Source organism: Nannospalax galili, unplaced genomic scaffold, assembly GCF_000622305.1.
Source record: "Nannospalax galili isolate Female #2095 unplaced genomic scaffold, S.galili_v1.0 scaffold618, whole genome shotgun sequence".
In the NCBI taxonomy this organism is placed as follows: Eukaryota; Metazoa; Chordata; class Mammalia; order Rodentia; family Spalacidae; genus Nannospalax; species Nannospalax galili.
The window spans coordinates 58,726-81,156 of record NW_008341873.1 but is presented as its reverse complement, the minus strand read 5'-3'; the positions used below and the strand labels follow the sequence as shown (position 1 = coordinate 81,156).

The following is a 22,431-nucleotide window of genomic DNA, read 5'->3' as shown; positions in this document are numbered from 1 at the left end:
GCTATAAACTTCCCTCTTAGGACTGCTTTTAAAGTGTCCCAGAGGTTGTGCTGTGTTGTATTGCCCTTTTCATTGAATTCCAGGAATTCTTTTATTTCTTTCTTAATTTCTCCTTTGACCCAGTCATTGTTCAGGAGTGTGTTGTTTCATTGCCATGAGTTCACGTAGTGACTAGGGCTTTGTCCCTTGTTGATTTTGAGCTTTATTGCATTGTGGTCCAATAGAATGCATGGAATTATTTAAACTTTTTTGTATTTTTTGAGATTTTTGTGGCCCAGTACATGGTCAATTTTTGAAAAAAGTTCCGTGGGATGCTAAGTAAAAAGTGTATTTTTTGGTGCTTGGATGGGATATTTGAAAGATGTCTGTTAGGTCCATTTGATGTATGGTATCATTTAATTCAGACATCTCTATGTTTAGTCTTTATCCAGTTGACCTGTCTAATGGTGCGATGTATGGTATCATTTAATTCAGATATCTGTTTATTCTTTGTCCAGCTGACCTGTCTAATGGAGACAGGGGGGTATTGAAGTCCCCTACTATTACTGAGTTGGGGTTAATCTGTGTCTTACAGTCCTGTAGTGTTTTGTGTTCCTTTGATCAGAATGAAGTGACACTCCTTATCTCTTCTGATTAGTTTTAAAGTCTATTTTGTCAGATATTAGAATTGCAACCCTGCTTGTTTCTTAGTGCCATTTGCTTGGAATATTCTTTTTCATTCTTTTACTTAATGTAGTGCCTGTCCTTGAAGGGGAGATGGATTTCTTGCAAACAGCAAAGAGATGGATTTTGTTTCTTGATCCATTCACTTGGCCTATGTCTTTTGACTGGGGAGTTCAGTCCATTGATATTTAAGGTTATTATTGAAAGATGTGTATTGGTTGCCATCATTTTGATTGCTGTTGTGCTAACTATGTATTTCTTCAATTATACCTTTATTTTCTTTTGTTGCCTCTGGAGTATAGTTGTTTCTCTCTCTGCTCCCTATATTGCTTTAAGTATTCTTTGAAGGGCTGGTTTTGTGGACATGTAATCTTTCAGGCTATTTGTGTCATGGCAGATTTTTCTTTCCCCCTCAACTATAATAGACATTTTTGCTGGGTAAAGTATTCTGGAAATACCTTAGTCAAGGCTCTTCTGGCCTTCACAATTTGCATTAAATCAGCTGTAACTCTGATGGGCTTTTCTTTCGCTGCTTTCAGCATTCTCTCTCTGTTCTGTACATTTAGTGTTTTTACTATATGTCATGGGGATTTCTTTTCTGATCCTATTTGGTGTTCTATGTGCTTCCTGTATTTGTGTGCAGATGTCTTTCCTTAATTCCGGGAAATTCTCTTCTACAATCCTGTTTAAGATCTGGTCAATACCATTAACCTGAAATTATTCTCCTTCCTCTATTTCTGTGAACCATAGATTTGGTCTTTTCATGGTGTCCCATGTCTCTTGCATATTCCTGTTTTTTTTGTTTTTTTTTTTAAATTTTCTATAATCTTTGCTTGAGTGGGTCAATTCTTCAACTTTATCCTCCAGTGTTGATATTGTTTTCCATTTCATTCATTCTAGCGGTGAGGCTTTCCCATTGCTTTAAGTTGGTTTATTGAGCTTTGCATTTCCTTCTTCATTTCTGCGAGAGTTTTCTTCAATGTTTCTATATCCTTTGTGAATTCATTCAGAAGTTTATCCCTATCTTCTTTTAGTTCTTTGTTCATATGTTCTTTAAATTTGTTGAATTCCTTGATCATGTTTATGACTGTTCTTTCAAGTTCAGTGTCCTACATTATCTCTTGGGAGCTCTCCTTGTATACTCTTCTACAGGACTGGTGGAGTTGGGTGGGGACATTGTGTTTTGGCTTTCCATTTTATTATTCTTTTGTTGTGATTTTGGCATGTGAATTTCTTTTGTTGTTTATAATTCTGATATAAGAATTAAGTTGAAGCATGCTTCTGTTTGTATTACCGGGGTGCCTAGGTCCTTTCCTTATTGGTTATGTAAAGCTGGTTGGTACAGGTTTCAGGTTCTCTCAGGTTTTATTTTGAAGGGAACTGATGGCTTCAGATCAGCTATTCAGGAACACAGGAAGCAGATATTCTCATTATTCCTTTCTCATTGTCAGATGTACAATGGCTCTTAAAGCATCATTCCTCCTTTGCAATTAGCTTAATAGGTTTCCCAGGACAAATTGATAATCACTATCCCAAAGATAGATGGATGTCTGCTATTCCAACATTTCATTGGCTTCCACCTAGACTTTTTTATAATAAACCAATAAAAGAGACTATCACAGCCTTTACAGATGGAGGAAAAAGGGGAGCTGCATTAGTCATATATGACTCTCCTGATGATCCACCTATAATACATTTCCAGCCCTTATCTGATAAATCCCCACATCAAGTAATTCTGTCATGTATGTCTATGATTATTGTCTTCATACGTTTCCATCAAAAACCCTAAATATCTTTATTTTATTGGTTGAACTGGTTGTTTAAGGTCCTTATTTATTGCATACCTTTTGGTTTGGGTTTGCTTTCATAATATCTCTTTGCTTTGCTCGCTTTGGAAGTTATTTTGGGTTTGACATTCTTGATCTGGTTTATATTCCTTTCAGACCTCTAAAGACTTGAAAATGGTTTAAGAAAATTGTACTGTTGGTTATAGGTTTGATCTAATCTGTTAACTCATCTTCATTGCTGGAAATAACTTCTGGGACTGATCTTCCTATCTCATCCTTTTGGCCTTGTCCTTTTCCCTCTGGTTCCTGCAGCACTGCTCAGTATGCAGGCAGATACGGTCTGTTTGGGGAGGGACACTTTTCGTACACTTTTCTAACAATACAGCTTAAGCGTATTGTTAGAACCTGCTCTTCTTGTGCATCAATCATACATACTCCTGCCTTACAACAAATGGGCGTCAACCCTAGAGGACTAAGATCTAATGCCCTTTGGCAAATTGATGTAACTCATGTCCCCCAATTCGGCAGACAGAAATATGTATTTGTAACTGTAGACACCTACTCTCACTTCCTCTGGGCCACAGCTCAAACCGGTGAGAGTTCTAGAAAGCTGATAAATCATATGCTTTCATCCTTTGCCATCCTTTGCGTGAAAAATCACCCATCACACTGGCATCCCTTACAACCCACAAGGACAAGCCATTGTTAAAAGGTCACATAAAACCTTAAAAGACCAATTAAAAAGACAGGCTCAAACAATATATTCTCCCAATATTCCATTAACATTAGCCTTGTTCGCTCTTAATGTACTTAATGTATATAGAGGGACAGATGCTCCTCCTATCACCCGACACTGGGCTCAAATACACCCAGTACCACCCATCATGGTTAAATGGAGAGACACCTTTGATGGATCCTGGAAAGGACCAGATCCATTGTTAACAACAGGGAGAGGATTTGCTTGTATTTTTCTACAGGATCAACCAAAGCCTATTTGGGTTCCAGCTAGAAATGTCAGACACCTCCCCACCCACGAAGAAGATGGCTCGCATGACCCTAGCAGAAACAAAGAAAAGAAAGTGGCAGAAACGTCATCCAAAGCCACACAAGATCACGTGGAGAGAAATCCATGACCTAGTGGAAGATGCACGCCACAGATGTCCACCTGAAGCCCCCTTTTCTGTCATTCTCATGGCAGTCTTTCCCCTGCTCAGCACCAACACTTCAGACAGCCCCCACTCTCCCTAATACCATGTTCTAGAGATTTTATTTTTCTAGGAAAAAATCAGATCCATGGGACAATCGCTGAAGTAATAACAAAATTCTTCTCAGATGTATTCTCTAGGTACCCCACAGCTAACTTTCATATCTCTCAACAGCTTACAGCTGCAGCCAAGTCTGTGCTAATTTACAATGTCATTTTACAGGAAAGACAGAGGACCAAATACTATGTCCTGAAGCAAGTTTAACTTTCTTCCCACCTACCCCAATACACCCACAGAAGCCCAAGTCAGGTTCCAGTCAGGTACACTCAGGCTTCCTTCTAAGGTTTGTACCCCACCACGTGTAGGCAGGATGTGGGTGCTCTCAGGCAGTCCCCTGCATTCTCAGCCCCTCAACCTGGCACTGGTTGGCGGTGTGCTAAGATCACAGTTGCTACAATGATGGAGGTCAGAGCCCACCTTCTCTGGCTGTCTGCTACGATCTCAGCCTTAGCCTATCAAAGCCAGGTCTCCCCCACCTTTGTTTTGAATTTTTAAATTTTAAGGTATTTTTAATTTTAAGGGCTCATTCTGTAGCCCAGGCAGCTTTGAATCCTTTTGATTCTCCCTCCTCAGCCTCCCAAGTAGCTGGGATTACAGGCTTATGCCATCAGGCTCAAGTATTGAAACTGTATCTCAAACAAAACAAAACAAAACAAAACAAAACAAAACAAAAAAGTCTTTTTAGGAGTTTGAACATCCACGTGCACACCCATGTTCATAATAGCATTATTTACATTTCTCAGACAGAGGCAACCCAACTGTCCATCGAAAAGATGAATGTGATACATTTTCTATCACCAAAGGGAGAATATTATTATTCAACCTTAAAAGAAATTGTGATTCATACTACAACACAATCCTTGAAGACATTGTATTGAGTGGAATAAGTACAATTCTGATTGTATGAGGAACTACAGTTAAAATCACAGATGCAGAATGGTGAACATCAGGAGTTAGGAAAGGAGCTAACTGGGAATTACTGTTTAAGAAGAATGCCAGAGGGATGCAGGGATGACCCATATGAATGAGCTTAATATTAAACTGTGCAGTGAAGAATGGTTAAATGACAAATCTCATGGCATACATACTTAACCATAAACTTTAAAATGCTTGATAAATAATATAAATTAAAAGATGTAATTAAGGGCCAGGGAGATGGCTCAGTGGGTAAAGCAGTGTACAAGCCTGACAGCCTAAGTTCTGACCCCCAGAACCACTTAAAAAGCTGAATGTAACGGTGCATGCATCTGTAATCCCAGCACATCTCTCCTGGGAGTTGAAAAATGGAGGCAGGCAAATTGATAGAAAGCACATGGGCCAGCTGGCCTGGCATAGGCAATAGTGAACAAGAGACCAGACCCTGTCTCAAGACGGAAGGCAACTACTGACACCCAAAGTTGTCCTCTGATCTCCACATGTATGCCATGGCACACATGTACCTGTACTTACACAAAACACACATTGCCCCCCCCCCGTGTAATTAAGGTGGTACACCTGCTCTATTTCAAACTGGGTGTGACTAGCAGTAAAGTGAAAAGGCAGAAAGCAAGCATAGAGATGTACAATAAATGGACTGGCCTAGGGAGTTAAGAGATCAGCAACTGTGAAGTCAAGGGCCTCTTGCAAGCTTGGACTTTTCTCAAAACTCCTTTCATTCATCAGTTTACTATGCATGCTGCTGAAGCAAGCACTTGAAACTCCATTCCATCTTAGGCCTATTCCCTTCAAATCGCCTTTTATTTTTCCAGTGACAGCACATGCTGCTTCTAACAGAGGTTCAGATTCATAGCTTCTCCCCTTGTCTTTATTTTCTATCCTAAAAGTAAAACCTAGATGTACTAAGGCAGCAGTTCTCTGGGAGGAGTGATTTTAGCTCCCTTTCCCTCTCCCAGTCGGACATGTGGCAATGTCTACAGATAATGTAGAACTGTCACAGCTGGAGGAACATTAGCAGGGGTGTTAGGAATGTAAAGTGCAAGCCAGCCTCTCCACAAGACATCATTAGCCAGTTCCAAATGCTAATAATGCTGAGGCTGAGAAATCCTGTTCTAGGGTTTCAATGTTTTATTTTTATTTTTTATTTTATGTGTGTGCATGTATTGTCTACATGTAAGTAAGTGCACCCGTGTCATGCAATGCCCGCGGAGGTCAGAAGAGGCTGTCAGATCCCCTGGGACTGGAGTTACGGACAGTTGTTAGCTGCCATGTGGATGCTGGGATTTGAACGCAGGTCTTTTGCAAGAACCACCAGTGTTCTTAACTGCTGAGCCATCGCTCCAGCCCCCTCTTTTTGCTTTTTGAGACACGGTCTCTCCATGTGGCTTGAAACTATGTAACCCAGGCTGGCCTCAATCTCACAGAGATCCACCTGCTTCTAGCTCCTGAGCGCTGGGATCAGAGTGAGCCACTCCCACATCAGGTCTGGTTTTAGTGTTTCTTGATTTATAGTAGAAACAATCACAAGTTCTCATTTCATTCATTTTGAGAACTCATATAAAGACCAGTGGTGACTTTGGGTGAGGGCACTTGCTCAGCTGTCTCCCAGCCAATCTTACTTATACTCTACGGGCCAGAGCAAGAGAGGGAATTGGGCAGGACATATGGCCAAAAGGTTACAGATGGAGACAAGAACAAGAACCCAAATGAAACTAGTAGAGGTGTCTATGTTATTTGGACTGAATAACTCTTTTTGATGGCCATTTGGACATATATGAGCTGGAGAGGTTTCACTTAGAGTCCATATGAGGAAACAGCTGTGTATTTAAATGAGGTATATCAAAATTTAAACAAATTCAATCACATTTTTCTACAACCCAGCATACTACTTGATTACCTAACATTTCTACTTCTTCTGAGAATCAATAGCCTAATAAGTACATAATATTTGTAATAAAAAATGCTTTTTAAAAAACATTTGTGCGGGCTGGAGGGATGGCTGAGTGGTTAAGAACACTAACTGCTCTTACAGAGGACCCAGTTCAATTCCCAGCACCCACATGGCAGCTAAGAACTGTAACTCCAGTTCTAGGGGATCCGATGCCCTCTTTTAACCTCCACAGGCACTGCACGACATGGGTGCACCTACCTACATGTAAGCAATACACTCCGATATAAATTTTTTAAAAATTTGTGCATGTATGGTCAGAGAACAACTCTGTGGAGTCGGTTCTCTCCTTCCCCCTTTTCATGGGTTCTGCGGATTGAACTCAAGACTGCTGGGCTTGTGTGGCAAGTGCTTTTACCAGTTGAGCCATATTTTGCTTTTATTTTCCTCTTATATAATGCTAAATAACAAAGACCTTTTATATAATTCATGTTTTGAGAAATTCATTAATATTCTCAGGCCATTAAATCATTAGGCTAATTTATTATTAAAGTATACATTAAAATAGCACCTAATTATAAACACATATATAAAATAGATGATAGATTAGATAGATGGATAGATAGATGATAAACAGAATACTATACAGCAACATGAATGAAGCAATTACAATATGGATGAATCTTAATTTTGGTAGGTTAAACAATGGCCTCCAAGGATATCCAGGTCCCAGTGAATATCACACTCTGTACATGTGATTAAGGATCTTGAGATTGGGGGATTAAATTTCAGAATAGTAATTTAAGTAGAAGCAGCAGAGAACATGATGCATTGACAACAGGCTTTGGACATGGAGGAAGGGGCCACTGGTGAAGAATAAGGAAGTCAGCAGGTGAAAGGGCATCAAAACAAATGCTCCCATCACCTCCCTGCAGAAGAATGAGCTCTGCTGATACCTTGATTTTGGTCTAATGAACCTGATTTGGACTTCTGATCTGCAGGAGTGTAATAGAGTAAATCTGTTGTTTTAAGTCATTAAGCAGAGGCACTAAGAGGCAACATTCACAAAAACAATAAAAAAAGAGCATATTATGTATGACTTCATCTAAAATCTAAAAACAAAAAACAGGCAAAAGTAATTAAATAGTTGTAAAAAAGGCACAGTAGTAACTGCTTTTGGAGAAGACAGTTAAGATAGGGATAAGGGTGTGGAGGGGGCTTCATGTTTTGTTTTCATCTATGGATTACATTTACTTTTTGAAATCCTCTTTTCTATGTAGTATATACAGTTTTAAAAATAGGTACATTTTGAAGGGTGTGGTGGCACACGTGTACAATTCTAGCACTTGGAAGGTTGAAGGCTAACCAGGCAGATTAGGCCTACAGAGCAAAGCTTATCTTAAAAAAAACTAAACAAAACTTTCAATACATCAATCTTACAATCTGATGAAAAAAAATATATTTGGGGCTGGAGAGATGACTCAGCAGTTAAGAACACTGGTTGTTCTTGCAGAAGACCCGGATTTGAATCCCAGCACCCACACGGCAGCTAACAACTGTCCATAACTCCAATTCCAGGGGATCCGGCAGCCTCTTCTGTCCTCCACGGGCATTGCACGACACTGGTGCACTTACCTACATGCAGGCATAACACCCATACACATAAAATAAAAATAATAAAATATCAAAAAATACATATATATTTAAGGGGATAGGAAAATATTTACTAAATATTTAGTTTCTCAAAAACTAAGGATTTTGTTTTGCTAAGAACTATGTAGATCAGGCTGGCCTTCAACTCAGAGATTCTCCTGCCTCTGCCTCTCAAGTGCTGGGATTAAAGCCATATACCAGGCTAAATTAAGTTGTTTTTTTTTTTTTCCCTCTTCTTTTTTAGACAGGGTCTCCCTGTAGCCCCAGCTGGCCTCAAAATCACTATGTAGACCAGGCTGGCCTTGATCTCACAGAGATCCACCTGCCTCTGCCTCCCAAGTGCTGGGATTAAAGGCGTGCACCACCATGCATGGCATAAGTGTGATTTTTAAAAAATATTTTATTATTTTTATTTTTTATGTGTATGTAAGTGCATCTGTGTCCTGCAATGCCCAGAGAGGTCAGAAGAGGGCATTAGATCCCCTCGAACTAGTGTTACAAATTATCGTCAGCCACCATGTGGGTGCTGGGAATCAAACCTGGGTCCTCTGGAAGAGTAGCCAGTACTCTTAACCACTGAGCCATCTCTCCAGTCCAGTAAGTGTGATTTTTAAATGCTAAAAACAAAACACTACATAATTAGTTTTGTTGTGTCTTGATCTGGACATTACAAAACACAAGAAAAACCATGTTTTCTGAAATAGCAGGAAATAAAGGTTTCAGAAAGGAGGTACTTCATACCAAATGACCAGAATGTCTTTTGGGTTTACTATTCTCATAGTAGTAAAAACAGTTGATAGAAATTGCCCTGTAATTCATTAAATATAAAAACAATTTATAAAACACATCAGAATTTTATTGCTTGAAGACTACAGCATATGAAATCACAAGAACATCAAAATGAAAAGTCACTAGGCTTGAAACATATAACACATTACCAGATGCAGTAAAATATTAATTAACCTGAACTCTGCATCACAAAGAAAAAGGTATGGAAAAATATCTAAACTATTTGCTTGAGAAACAGATACACTTAAGACAAAGTAAAAGAATGTTACAGTACAAATCAGAAAAGCCAACACTTACTCATTTTTTCTGTAGACTAGACTACCTTTGGTACTTAATCCTTTTTGAAAAAACAATTCCTTCCATCTTGTCCAAACACTTCATGGGCATGATATCCATGAAATACTCTGAAATAACTTCAACTTAAAATACTCAGCAAAATTCCTAACCTTATTGTTATGTGGGGGAAGTGTATTTGATGAATGTTTAACAATATTTCCCTTTTTATTTTTTAACTGCAAAATAAGATCATTAAGAAATCTAATACTTATATAAACTTTACTTATTTAGCTCTCCAATTAAAAGTGAATTCTGGCAGCTAGAATCTATTTTGGGGCTTTGTAAATATGGAAATGATTTGGCAACTGACATAGTAACTTAATTACTTCATATCATCTTAGATTGCTTTTCCTTCTGTTTCCAAAAATACAAATATGCCATTTCTCCCAAATTCACTCAACTTCTCTAACAAGTGAATCAGTACCACACTTTAAATTAAAGCTTGTTCCTTTAATATGTTGAAACTATTTATGCTTTATATAGGGCTGATCAGTTATGACACTTTTTTTTTTAAAAAAAAAACAAAAGCAAACTGTTTAAAGCTATTACTCAGTGATGAAAGGGACAATGATGGCATGTCAAAGTTAGTGTTGGACTCTTTAGGTCATCTAGTCAAGAAAATGTAAATGCGATGCTAAAACCAAACAATAAGTAAACTACACCTACACGTTAAATAATTTTTAAAAGTCCTCTTTCATAGCAAACATGTTCATTAGCTTTATTTCCCCTAGCAAAGGTCTGAACATTCATAAATCTCAGTTAAACCAACGGAACCCAAGCAACTGTTCACAAGTCCCACCTATATATTTGAATGATATAAACATGGATGGACTAAGCAAGTAATACTATTAACAATTACTGAACTGGAGTGAAACAGTAAGAATCATGACAATCTTCAAGATTAGCCAGTCTTTGAAATGTCATAGTGTAGCTCAGGATAAATTATACTATAAGAAAACTAGTTTTTATCTCTACACAAAACAACAACAAAAAAAACCATAACTCACCAAATGTATACAACTACTGAACATACTCCCTAGTTTTTGAATATCTTATTTTGAGGTTTCTTCAAACAAGTATATTTATTGGAGAATACACATTTGTTGCCTGTGTATATACTCACTTTAAAAGACAGAAAAATTTAGATACTATAGAACTCAACTCTTTTTTGACCAACCTGATTCAAATATTCTGCATCACACCATATCCCACCTCAGCTTAAAATCCTCAACTTTAGTTAAAAGGGCAGAGAAAATGTAAATACAGATTAAGAGCTTCTGTATAAATTTCACTGCATTTTTATAAACTTGAAGTTTTCTGTAACACTGTTTATTGATCAAATAAAGGGTTCACCGCTATCTAAAATTTCATAAACACCATTAAAAATTCAAAATTGGTATTATACTGAACCTTAAATTTTCAATAGTTCAAATTGACAGTTTTATATGTATAATAGCACACAGTAGTTGAAACTTGACAGTAGACATCTCTAGAATACCAATGGCAAGTCCACCAATATGCATACAAAATTACAGATAAGCATTTCTTTCACTGTTTTGTTGTGCAAGAGAAAACATTTATACAGGAAACAGAAACTCAGCTGGTGAATTTCAGATATCATCGTCATCATCTTCATCTTGAGAAGACCCTGCCTGATTGGATGCACTGGCTGAAGCTGCCGCAAGCTGGGCTTGTTGGGCAGCCTGCTGCATTTGAAGCCATTCCTGCTGTGCCAATTCTGCTTGCTGCTGTCTAGCCTAAGATCAAAACATAAAGACAAGTGTACACACTTTGGTTAAATGCAAATTAAACCAACTAACAAACAGGCATTATTAAATTTGGGTATTTTTCAGCTACTGTGTAATCATGAAATAGCTGTAAAAACAAGAACTCATGATTTCTAGTTCCATTGAAGAAACTGAAATGGCTGATTTAAAAAAAAAAAAATTAGGCAAGGTATAGTGGCACATGCCTTTAATCCTAGCACTAGGGAGGCAGAGGAGGCAGGCAGATCTCTGAGAGTTCGAGGCTAGCCTGGTCTACATAGTGAGTTTCAGGTCAGCTGGGGCTACAGGGAGACCCTGTCTCAAAAAGACCAAAAAAAAAAAAAAAAAAAAAAAATCACAGTAGTCTCTCTTTGGCTCCTTTTCTGTACCTTTAATTTAATTTGGATATAAACATTATTTCTGTGGCTTAAGTTTTTTAGTAAGGGGAAAGCACTACACAGGAATGCAGCAGCTTCCCTGACATTTCCTTCTGAATTCCTATTACACTTCCCTCTCCGCATGCTCCAAAAGAAACCTAGAACAGAAAATATTTCCAATGTGCACAGTACTGCTGCACGTTCATTTTCTTTACTCTTCTTGACATTCAATCTACTTGAAATTTCCTTTCACTTTCTGAAACTGTACTTTGCATACCAAACTGAAATATTATTTTTTCCTCCCAGTATCAGTCAAGCTGTATTCAGGAAAGAGAATAACATTAGTTGTGGGAACTAGTAAAAATAGGATTGCTACCCAAGGATAAAATGGGTGACAGGCAACTGGAAAAGCAAGAACATTGAGGCATTATGGAGATGGCAAATACAACAAACGGTCGCCAGCTAAACTAGGGGACAGAGGAAGAGGCTGGACTGTTTAAAGCTTATGTTTGGAGGAAAATGGAAATAAAACTCAACACCCCTGAAGAACGGGCATAAATTTGCCCAAGCATTGGAGCCTGGACGAGGATCCAAGTATTGGGATCTACACCCCTGAGGAGGAGAGTACAGGTTCAGTCAGGCTGATTCTGTAATAACACAGAAAATGGAAATTGGATTCAGTTCCTACTATAGAACAAACTGGTACAGCCAGCCCAGGGAAGTGTTCCTGGACACTGGGCGTGACAGTGCACGCTTACGGTCCCAGCATTGGGAGGTAGAGGCAGCCTGACCTACAGATGAAACCATGTCTCAAAAGACCAAATAAATAAGTTCCTGAATTGGTCAATTGGAAGCTAAGAAGAAATAAAAGGAGCAATTAACATTTTTTTACTTAATAGTTAACCCCTATTGGTAGTAGAGGCTAACACGGAGTTACCTAGCAAAGCAGATGTACCTTGAAGAGAGCAATGGTCTCCCAATATGTGATTTTACTTTTCACAACTTCTGTTATCTGGAAATCAACCAAAACATTAAATGGAAAATTCCAGAAATTAGCAATTTTCAGGTTTTAAACTGTATGCCATTATTGAACAGTGTAATGATGAAATCTCACATTGTCCAGCTTCACCTGACTTGGGTTTGTGAATCAAGTTATCCAGCATATCCATCCTGCATATGCTTTCACTTGTTACTTAGTAGCTATCCTGAGTTATCAGGTCAACCATCATGTAGAGTTTGATACTGTCTGAGATTTCAAGTCATCTAGTGGATCCTCTGCAGATAACAGAGTGGAGCTTAATGTACTAAGCCCCATCACAGAACACAGTAAGGTGGATTTGAGGCTAAGACAATTGGTCAGCAACTCACACACTATGTGCAAGTGAAGTCTCTGATGTGCATGGCCTCTCTTTTCCCTGAGAGCTAGCAACATGTTACAGTTTTGTCCAGGCTGGCTTTGAACTTGTGAACCTATAGCTTTAGGTATTCCCAAAGCTCTGTAGTATATACACATATACCAGCTTTGAGAAAGAAAAGTCATTGCAATTGGCAGGGTAGAAGTCAAACTTCAAGGAATAAAAGCAAGTGGTATACATTTTCAAAGCACAGTAACAGATCATTACAGCGAAGGTTGGGAGACACCCAAACATGGTTAAAAATTATTGCTACATTCTTCCTCTGAAGACATAACTAAGGAAAAGACAGAAGACAGAAAACACACGACTGGGCTAGAGAGATAGCTCAGAAATTAAGAGCACTTACTGCTCTTCCAGAGGACCCAAGTTTAGTTCCCAGTACCTATATCAGGTGGCTCACAACTGTCTGCAACTCCGGCTCCTGGGGATCCAACTGCCTCTTCTGGCTTCTGTGGACACCCACAAAATAGCATACACTGGGCGCGGTGGCACCCGCCTTTAGTCCCACCACTCAGGAAGCAGAGGCAGGTGGATCAAGGTGGAGTTCAAGGCCAGCCTGGTGTACAAAGTGAGTTCCAGGCCAGCTGGGGCTACAGGGAGACCCTGTCTCAAAAAAACAAACAAACAAAATAGCATACACTCACACAGACACATACAAACATACGTAAATGAAAATAACTTAAAAAAAATGACTAAGAATTTTTTTTAAGTGAAAGGACTTTATTTAATTATTATTATTTTATGTGTATGCGTGCATTGCCTGCATGTAGGTTAAGTGCACCCATGTCGTGCAATGCCCATGGAGGTCAGAAGAGGCTGTCGGATCCCCTGGAACTGGAGTTATGGACAGTGGTTAGCTGCCATGTGGGCGCTGGGATTTGAACCTGGGTCTTAACAACCAGTGTTCTTAACCACTGAGCCATCTCTCCAGCCCCTAAGAATTTCTTAAGTAAGCAAAAACTTTCTTTTGTTTCAGGAACCAGGTTTTCTAATTTAACTATTTTCACCTGTGTTTCTAAAGAAATGGGCAAAAAGTTCTAATACACATGCACATTTACTTTCATGGTAGAAATACCCAAAGCGTTCAAAAGATATTAAGAGTACTTTACTTCACTGGGCATAGTTGTACATGCCTTTAATCCCAGCACTTGGGAGGCACAGGCAGGTAGATCTCTGTGAGACCCAGGGCAATGTGGAATGGTCTACGTAGTCAATTTTAGGCCAGCTGGGGCTACAAAGTGAGACTCTATCTTAAAGAACAAAACAAAACAAAACGAAATAAAACAAAAGGGTTGCTGGGCATGGTGACACATGCCTTTAGTCCAACAACTCCAGAGGCAGAGACAGGTGAATCCAAGTCCAACCTGGTCTACATAGCAAGTTCCAGGCCAGTTGGGGTTACTAGGAGACCCTGTCTCAAAAAGACCAAAAAAAAAAAGGTGCTTCATTTAACAACATTTTAAATCTTTACAAGATTATAGAGAACCACATATGTGAATTTAATAACACAGACTTTAAATAATTTAAAAAATGAAAAAATAAAATGAACAAAGAAAAAAAATCAAATTATAATTCTACAGAGTTTACAAGACTCTTGTATTCAATGGCTCACAAAGACAGGAACTAAGTCACTTTAAATCTGACTTTTCAGTACTGTAACCTCATATCAACTCTTATACTTTCTCTAAACATAAAAACATTCATATGCTTTTTAAATTTTTTATTTTTTAATTTTTTGGTCTTTTTGAGACAGGGTATCCCTGAAGCCCCAGATGGGTGGAACTCACAGAGATCTGCCTCTACTTCCCAAGTGCTGGGACTAAAGGCATATACCACCACACCTGGCCCTAAGTTTTTTTTTTTTAATTACTTATTTTTATTTTATGTGTATGAGTATTTTGCCTACATATATGTAAATGCATCAGTGTAAAGACTACAGAGGTCAGATGAGGGAACTGGAGTTCCAGATGGTTGGTAGCTGACCATATGGGTGCTGAGAACCCAGGTCTTCTGCAAGAACAGTCAGTGCTCCTAACTGCCCAGCCATCAATCCAGTGCCATTCCTATACTTTTAAAAAATTATTAACCAATAAAATTTTATTTGTATCCATTTCTACAAATTAAAATTTTCCAAAGTTATTTACTCTAGTTTCTTTTCCCCTTTCTGTCTGCCCAACTAATCCCAAGTATTCCTCTTCTAAAATAAGGGTACAGAAGAGGCATATAGGCATGTCTTTCCTAAACCACTACTCTTTTGGGGCAGGGGGGGTCATTATGTTTTAAGATTCTTTTTTTTTTTTTCCTTTTTGAGACAGGGTCTCCCTGTAGCCCCAGCTGTCCTAGAACTCACTCTGTAGACCAGGCTGGCCTTAAACTCACAGAGATCCATTTAGGATTCTTTTTTAACAGCTAACATCAATCCTGATGTATTAAAGGCTCCCCTCTTCAAAATATTTTACACTAACTTAAAATGAGGCTGTTACTGTGTTAATAGTTAAATGAAGACTAAAAATATAAAACAAAATTAAAATGATTTTTAAAAAAGAAATACCTATCAATTCTTTTCACACTGAGAACTTAAATAGTTTATGCCTAAAGGAGAATAGGCAGCCTCTATAATTTTAACTTTCTGTTGGTCATTTTCTTTTTTTCTTCTTTTATTTATTATTTTTATTTATGTGTATGTGTGCATTGCCTGCACGTAGGTAAGTACACCCATGTCGTGCAATGCCCATGGAGGTCAGAAGAAGCTCTCGGATCCCTTGGTACTGGAGTTACAGACAGTTGTTAGCTGCCATGTGGGTGCTGGGATTCGAACCTGGGTCTTCTGCAAGAACAACCAGTGTTCGTAACTGCTGAGCCATCTCTCCAGCCCCTCTGCTGGTCATTTTCTAAGAGTAAAAGAATATTAAAGTTCTTTGCCAGGCGTGGTGGCACACACCTTTAATCCCAGCTTTGGGGAGGCAGAGGCAGATGGATCAAGGCCAGCCTGGTCTACATAGAGAATTCCAGGACAGCTGGGGCTACAGGGAGACCTTATCTCAAAAAGACCAAAATTAAGTAAATAAACCCCTTCACCCATGTTCCAGGGTAAGAAAGAAAAGATAAGGGAGGGGGGTGGATCAGCTGATCAGCACTGAGAGCCAAGGATAGACAGGGCAGTCAATTATTTCTTGCATTTGCTGTTTGTCTGGCAAAGATAAAGCATACATTTAAAAGTTCTATAAAAATTTTAAGCAAAAAAATGATGGTTAGAGAACTAGCAAGGTACTACACAGACAATAGTTTTAAGATGACTCCAGCACTTCCTGCTTGTACTTAGCTATTTCAAGTCAAGTTTTTCTAGGAGATTTAGTTCTATAAAGACTAGAACCATGTCTCTTGCTGGCCTGCCATAAGCCTAGCACCCAGCACAATGCCTGATAATTAGTGAGGACTCTATCAAGTATCTGTAGAACAAATGACTGAAGTATTTCATGTTAAGGCCTCATTTCTGATTCTGTAAATGGATATATAAAATTTATATTATTTTATAAAAACATTGCAAAGTATTTAAAGTATCTAGAATTTGACATCCTTTAGGTAAATCTACAAAAGCAGGGAAGCAACAAATAATATTAATTTAAAAAATGATCACTCCTTCTTTGGTAACTCTATTTGTACATAATATATGCCTTATAATAGCATTGTTTAATGTGTCCATGATTTCCTTAAAGGTTTTTCCTCTTTATAAAGTTTGTAAAAAGAATTTGTATGCATGTACATTGTGTCACAGCATGAGTGTGGTGGTCAGGAGACAACTTTGCAGGAGTCAGTTCTCACCTTCTACCACATACACTCTGGCCATCAAACTCAGGTTGTCAGTGTAATGGCAAATGCCTTTACCTGCTGAACCATCTTGCCAGCCCCAACTTAAGAGATTCTTATGAGTATTAAAAGAAGTAATATATATTAATTGCTTGGCAATATGATTAACAGATGGTTAGAACTCAATGATGGAAGGCATTTTTATTACTTTAAATGATATCTTGTGCTAAATAATGCTTAAGATTCAAATGCAGTGGTTTGGTGGCACATTCCTATTATCCCAGTACTTGGGCAAGGAGAGAGTTAAGGCAGGAGGACTGTGAGTTCAAAGCCAGCCTGGGCTACAGAACACTCCTTGTTATCTCTTCTCTCATGCCTCCACCCCATTCTTTTAAAATAGAGAGATACTGGCACATGGTGCTAATCTTTCATGACTAATAAGAAAAAAGTGTTCTCCCTTTCTTTGCTCTACTTAAAGTTTTAAGCACTGGGGCTGGAGAGATGGCTCAGTGGTTAAGAGCACTGGCTGCTCTTGTAGAGGACCTGGGTTCGATTCTCAGCACCCACATGGCAGCTAACAACCATCTGTAACTCCAGTTCTAGAGGAATCTGATTCCCTCTTCTAACCTCCGCGGGCACTGCATGACATAGGTGCACTTACACACATGCATGCAAGCAATACACTCATACACATAAAATAAAAATAATAAATATTTTTAAAAAATTAAGAATTAAAGGTATATAAAAGACTTAATAAACAGATTTCCTTGAATGCCATTCATCATAAAATCTGCTAAGAGTATTTTTTGACTAGCACATTATTTTAAAGCTTAAAGATGTTTAAGTGTACTTTGCATGCTGATCATTCTCTCAGAAAAGAAATTAAGCTAAAATCTCAAGAGTTATTTGGTATTATTCTCTTTAGAAAAAAAAGGTTATTGCAAACTGGCCGGGCTCTAAACACTCAACTCTATAATAATCAAACAGTTAGCTGAAGAAAGAAACCCCTGGGTATATGTACTGATTTAGGATGTGCATTCAGAATCCAGGATCATTTCTCATTCTAGATGAAAATAATTTAAAACATATTACTTACTTTTGCAAATAATTCCTGCTGCTGTCTCAATAACTCTTCTTCAGGAATACCAAGGTTCTCCAAACGGGAATTGGCCTTTCTTCTTTTCAATGCTACTGTCTTGCACTCTTGTAAGACTTCTTTTACCTCACTGATGTAAGAACCAAAGCCCAAACTTTCTAGTGCTATAGAAATAAAAATATGAAAAGGTCGTTTGTTTTATTTTTAATTGTGTGTATTTGTACCTATGAATGCAGTGCCTGAAGAGGCAGAGACACCGGATCCCTTGAAGCTGGAGTTACAGGCAGCTGTGAGACACCCAATGTGAATGCTAGGAAGAGAACTCAGGTCCTCTCCAAGAGCAGTATGTGCTCTTAACTGCTGAGCCATCTTTGCAGTGCCACTTAACCAACTTTAAAAATATTAGATAGCAAAATCAGTTGAAATTTATGGAACATTTCAAGACACAGGTCTTTATTTTACCCACTCTGATTTCTAAAATTTTTAAGTTTTTTGTGAGAGTAACAGGTGGTTTGCATAAGAAAAACATTTTTCCCATGCCACTCATAGTAAATCAAGAATCATTAAATCTAACACTTTCTTAAATACAAAAAAGGAAAATATTTAGAATGTACTTGTTAAAGACATAGTTGGTGCCATTAGAAACAAATATGCTGGGAACACATGTTTATTAAGTTTCAGTAAGATAGGATGAAAGAACAGTGAAGTTTTTCTTTTGTCCAACATCCCAACAGAATATGGAAATACATACCTGTCCCAGTACTCAGGAAGCTGAAGCAGGGGCCTGGGCTATTTAGTGAGACTTTAACAACAACAACAAAAAAATGTGAAGTATAGTTCCCGTTAAAATACACAAATTAGCATTCCCTATCTTTTCTATTTCCTTATTTGTTGAAAGAATGTGACAGCTTTCACTTAAAATTTAGAAGAAGGATGTAGCTCAAAGTAGCTTCTTGCCTCATTAGCCTGTCATGAAGACCCTTGACAACCATGCCCTTGATGATACCGGCATTCCCAGAAAACTAGGTCTCAACAACTGAGAGATTCACAGCAGAAGAGGGCTGAGTGTCATTCATCTCCACATCCTACTAGTATCTACCTCAATTTTAAATACTTAGCAACATTAAATAAGCAAGTTTGGAATAGCACAAGGAAAACAACAAAAAAAACTTGGGCTATGGACATACACAGGTGGAGAGCACTCGCCTAAGACACAAGAGGTCCTAGATTCAATCTCCAGTAACATGTCTCCAAAAAACGACAATTTAAAGAAAATTAATAAACTGGGTGTGGTGGCACATGCCTTTAATCCCAGCTCCCAGAAGGCAGAGCCCAGTCTACATAGCAAATTCCAGGCCAGCCAGGATTACGTAGGGCGATCCTGTCTCAAAAACTATGTCCTTTTCTGGTTTCCATGGGGCACTGCACAACACGGGTGCACTTACATACATGCAGGCAATATACTCATACAGATAAAAATAAATAGAAATTTTATTTTATTTTTTGTCTTTTTGAGATAGGGTCTCCCTGTAGTCCCAGCTGACCTGAACTCACTATGTAGACCAAGCTGGCCTTGAACTCCAAAGATCAGCCAGCCTCTGCCTCCCAAGTACTGGGACTAAAGGCATGCACAACCACGCCTGGCCAAGTTTTGTTTTGTTTTTTTTTTTAAATAAATAAAATCCTACTGTGAAAATGAAGTGATTATGTGATAAGCTGTACAATGCAAATTTCATGTGTCCCTTTAGGAAAATATTGGTCTAACTACCTGAACAACACAGGATGCATTATTCTCTATTACAATTTCTCTGCAATCACTCAGTTCCTCTCATTTCAAAACTACTTCACATTCACTTTCCAAAATAAGATTGTGGTTTAGGCTTTAGAGCAAGACTACTCAATGTGGCCCATGGCCTTGTGCCAGGCTGCTTACAATGACTGCTACTTCTGACAGCTGCAGTGAGTTCAGAATGGAAATTCAAAGTAAGCATTTAAGACCTTTACAGTAACAGCGGTTTATATCCCATTCGCTCTAATATCAAAAAGGTTTTTGTTTATATGATTTTTAATTTTGCTTCTCCAGTGATCCATTTTATTGTTTTACCACTATATAGGAAGGGCTGAAATAAAAATTAAAGAACATTTCCTTTAATAGACAACCTGAAGCTCACTGGCCAACGAAAATTCTCAGTGGCTTTTTCTAACTTTTACTACTTTCAGTTACTATTCTTATAAATGTGAAAAAAGTCACACAGATTAAAAATAGAAGCAATAATTTAACACATTCCTATTTGAGCTTTGTAAATGCCGTGATGTTATAAAGCTAAATACAATAGTACTTGGCTTTCTATTTTAATCAGAACTGCTACCATTTTTTAGAATATTTACTGAAACATATTCCCCTCTATCTCTTTATGTTTTTTGAGACAGTCTCACTATATCCCAGGATGGCCTAGAACTCACTATGCAGCTGAGGTTGGCCTTAAACTTATAGCAATCCTCCTACTCAAGATTCCTAAGTGCTAGGAGTAAAGGTGTAAGCCACTGCACCAGCTTTATTAGAGGATATTTTATAAAGTAAGGTTCTTAAACCCTATCTGTTTCTCAGTGTCTGTGAATTATACTTCAACTCAAGTGTTATTTATCCATAAATGGGGAAATCTTAGCTAAAAGATTTGCCTAAGGCCAAAGCATTTTCAGTGTAAAACTTATAGTTCTTGGTTCTCAGCATCATTCCATAAGGCAAAGGAACACATTAGAACTCTGCCAAGCCTAGTTTCTTAAAATAACTAAAACAGAAAAAAAGCTTTTAAACTACATTATGGTATTTTGTATGTTTATTTGGTTATGAGCTTATTTCAATCTTTAGTTGCATTTTATAGAAGTGCCTCAGAATGCTTAATTTGCTATAACAAGACAAAACCAGGTAGCAAGTAAGCAAGTGAAATGCCTGAAGCAAAGTCTAGTTAATTAACCTTATTACTAAAAACCCAATGTGTGAGAATTACACTTCTTTTTTTTTAAATTTTATTTATTATTTTTATTTTATGTTATTCATGTATTGCCTGCATGTAGGTAAGTGAACCTGTGTTGTGTAATGCCTGCAGAGGTCAGAAGAGGTTGTCAGATCCCCTGGGTCTGGAGTTACGGACAGTTGTTAGCTGCCATGTGGGTGCTAGGATTCGAACCTGGGTCTTCTGCAAGAACACCCAGTGTTCTTAACTGCTGAGCCATCTCTCCAGCCCTGAGAATTATACTTCTTTAAAATGTATACTAGGGATTGAAGAGATGGCTCAGAAGTTATGAGCAATGGATACTCTGCCAGAGGACCCACGTTCAGCTCCCTCGTGGCAGCAAACAAGGGTCTCTAAATCAAGTTCCAGGGGCTCCAATACCCTCTTCTGACCTCCGAGGGCACTGAATGACAGGGGTGCACTTATACACAAGCAGACAACACATTCATACACATAAAAATAATACATAAGCCAGGTGTGGTGGTACACGCCTCTAAACCCAGAACTCAGGAGGCAGAGGCAGGCGGATCTCTGTGAGTTCCAGGCCAGCTGGAGCTATAGGGAGACCTTGTCTCAAAAAGAAAAAAAGTCACATCTATCATCATTTTATTAGCTTCCTATATTTCTTAAAACAATTCTCAAAAATTCTTAAAATAATTGCATAACATGAAATTACAAATGTATGAAATAAAATCTGCTTCACCATTTGGAACAAAAACTACACCTGTATGTACTTAATGGTAATGTTACAAAAAGAGGAAAATTTATGATTTTAACAGGTCAACAGATGGCTCTTTAAAATTAGTAGACTGCCATCATTACAACAAAAGAAAATCTTCTTTCAATATGCCTTTTGGGGTCAGGCATCAAACTGAAGTGAACATTTGCCAAAGCTCAACTACTCAGCATCCTGCTTGCTGCAGCTGCACTCTTACCATATCATGTCAGTCAGAAATCTACATATATCCTAGAAAAGAATGAACCTCCTCCAAGAAGGATTGTAATGTGTTATTATATTTTTGGAATAATTCCCACTTCTGTGGTACAAACAAATATTTAGGCAGATCTTATTAAACTAACTCCTTTGCAATTTTCATTAACAAGGCAATGTAGACAAAAGTTTTTTATAAGCTGTCAAAGTAAATTATAGCTATTTGTGCTAGATAATTTTGTCAGATTTAAGACAGCAATCGTATACACAATGTAAAAATAAAAACACAAAAAGAAAAATAGACAACTTGACTTCCATTTTACTCATCACTCAGCAAACCAAACTTGTAAAAAACACTAGCTTTATGAATCAAATACGTGCTCAGCAGTTAAGAGCGCTGTCTGCTCTTGCAGAGGGCCAGGGTTTGGTTCCCAGCACCCATATGGCAGCTATCGATCATCCTTGAAAACTTCAGTTCCAGGGGATCTGACACCCTCTTCTGACCTCTGTGCATTGCACAGGTGTGCTTACTTACATATATGCAGGCAAAACACTCATATACGTAAAATAAAAAATTAAAACAAAAATATGTGGGCTGGGAATATAGCTCAGCTGTATGTAGAACATATGCCTAGCATGTGTAAGGCACTAACTTCAATTCCGAGTACCAAAAAAAAAAAAAAAAAAAAAATTTGGACCCGGCAATAG

General features: G+C 38.1%; 1 protein-coding gene across 1 annotated transcript in view; it reads right to left on the bottom strand.

Moving 5' to 3' along the window:
• Positions 1-9,026: 9,026 nt before the first annotated feature.
• Positions 9,027-22,431, bottom strand: part of Dr1 (down-regulator of transcription 1) — a 16,118-nt gene continuing 2,713 nt past the window's right edge. The window contains exons 2-3 of the mRNA XM_008837473.3: positions 17,779-17,942; positions 9,027-11,074 (exon numbers count right to left, since the gene is read on the bottom strand). Of these exons, the coding sequence (XP_008835695.1) occupies positions 10,928-11,074; positions 17,779-17,942 (311 nt within the window). The 3' untranslated portion in view covers positions 9,027-10,927. The remainder of the gene's footprint in view (positions 11,075-17,778; positions 17,943-22,431) is intronic.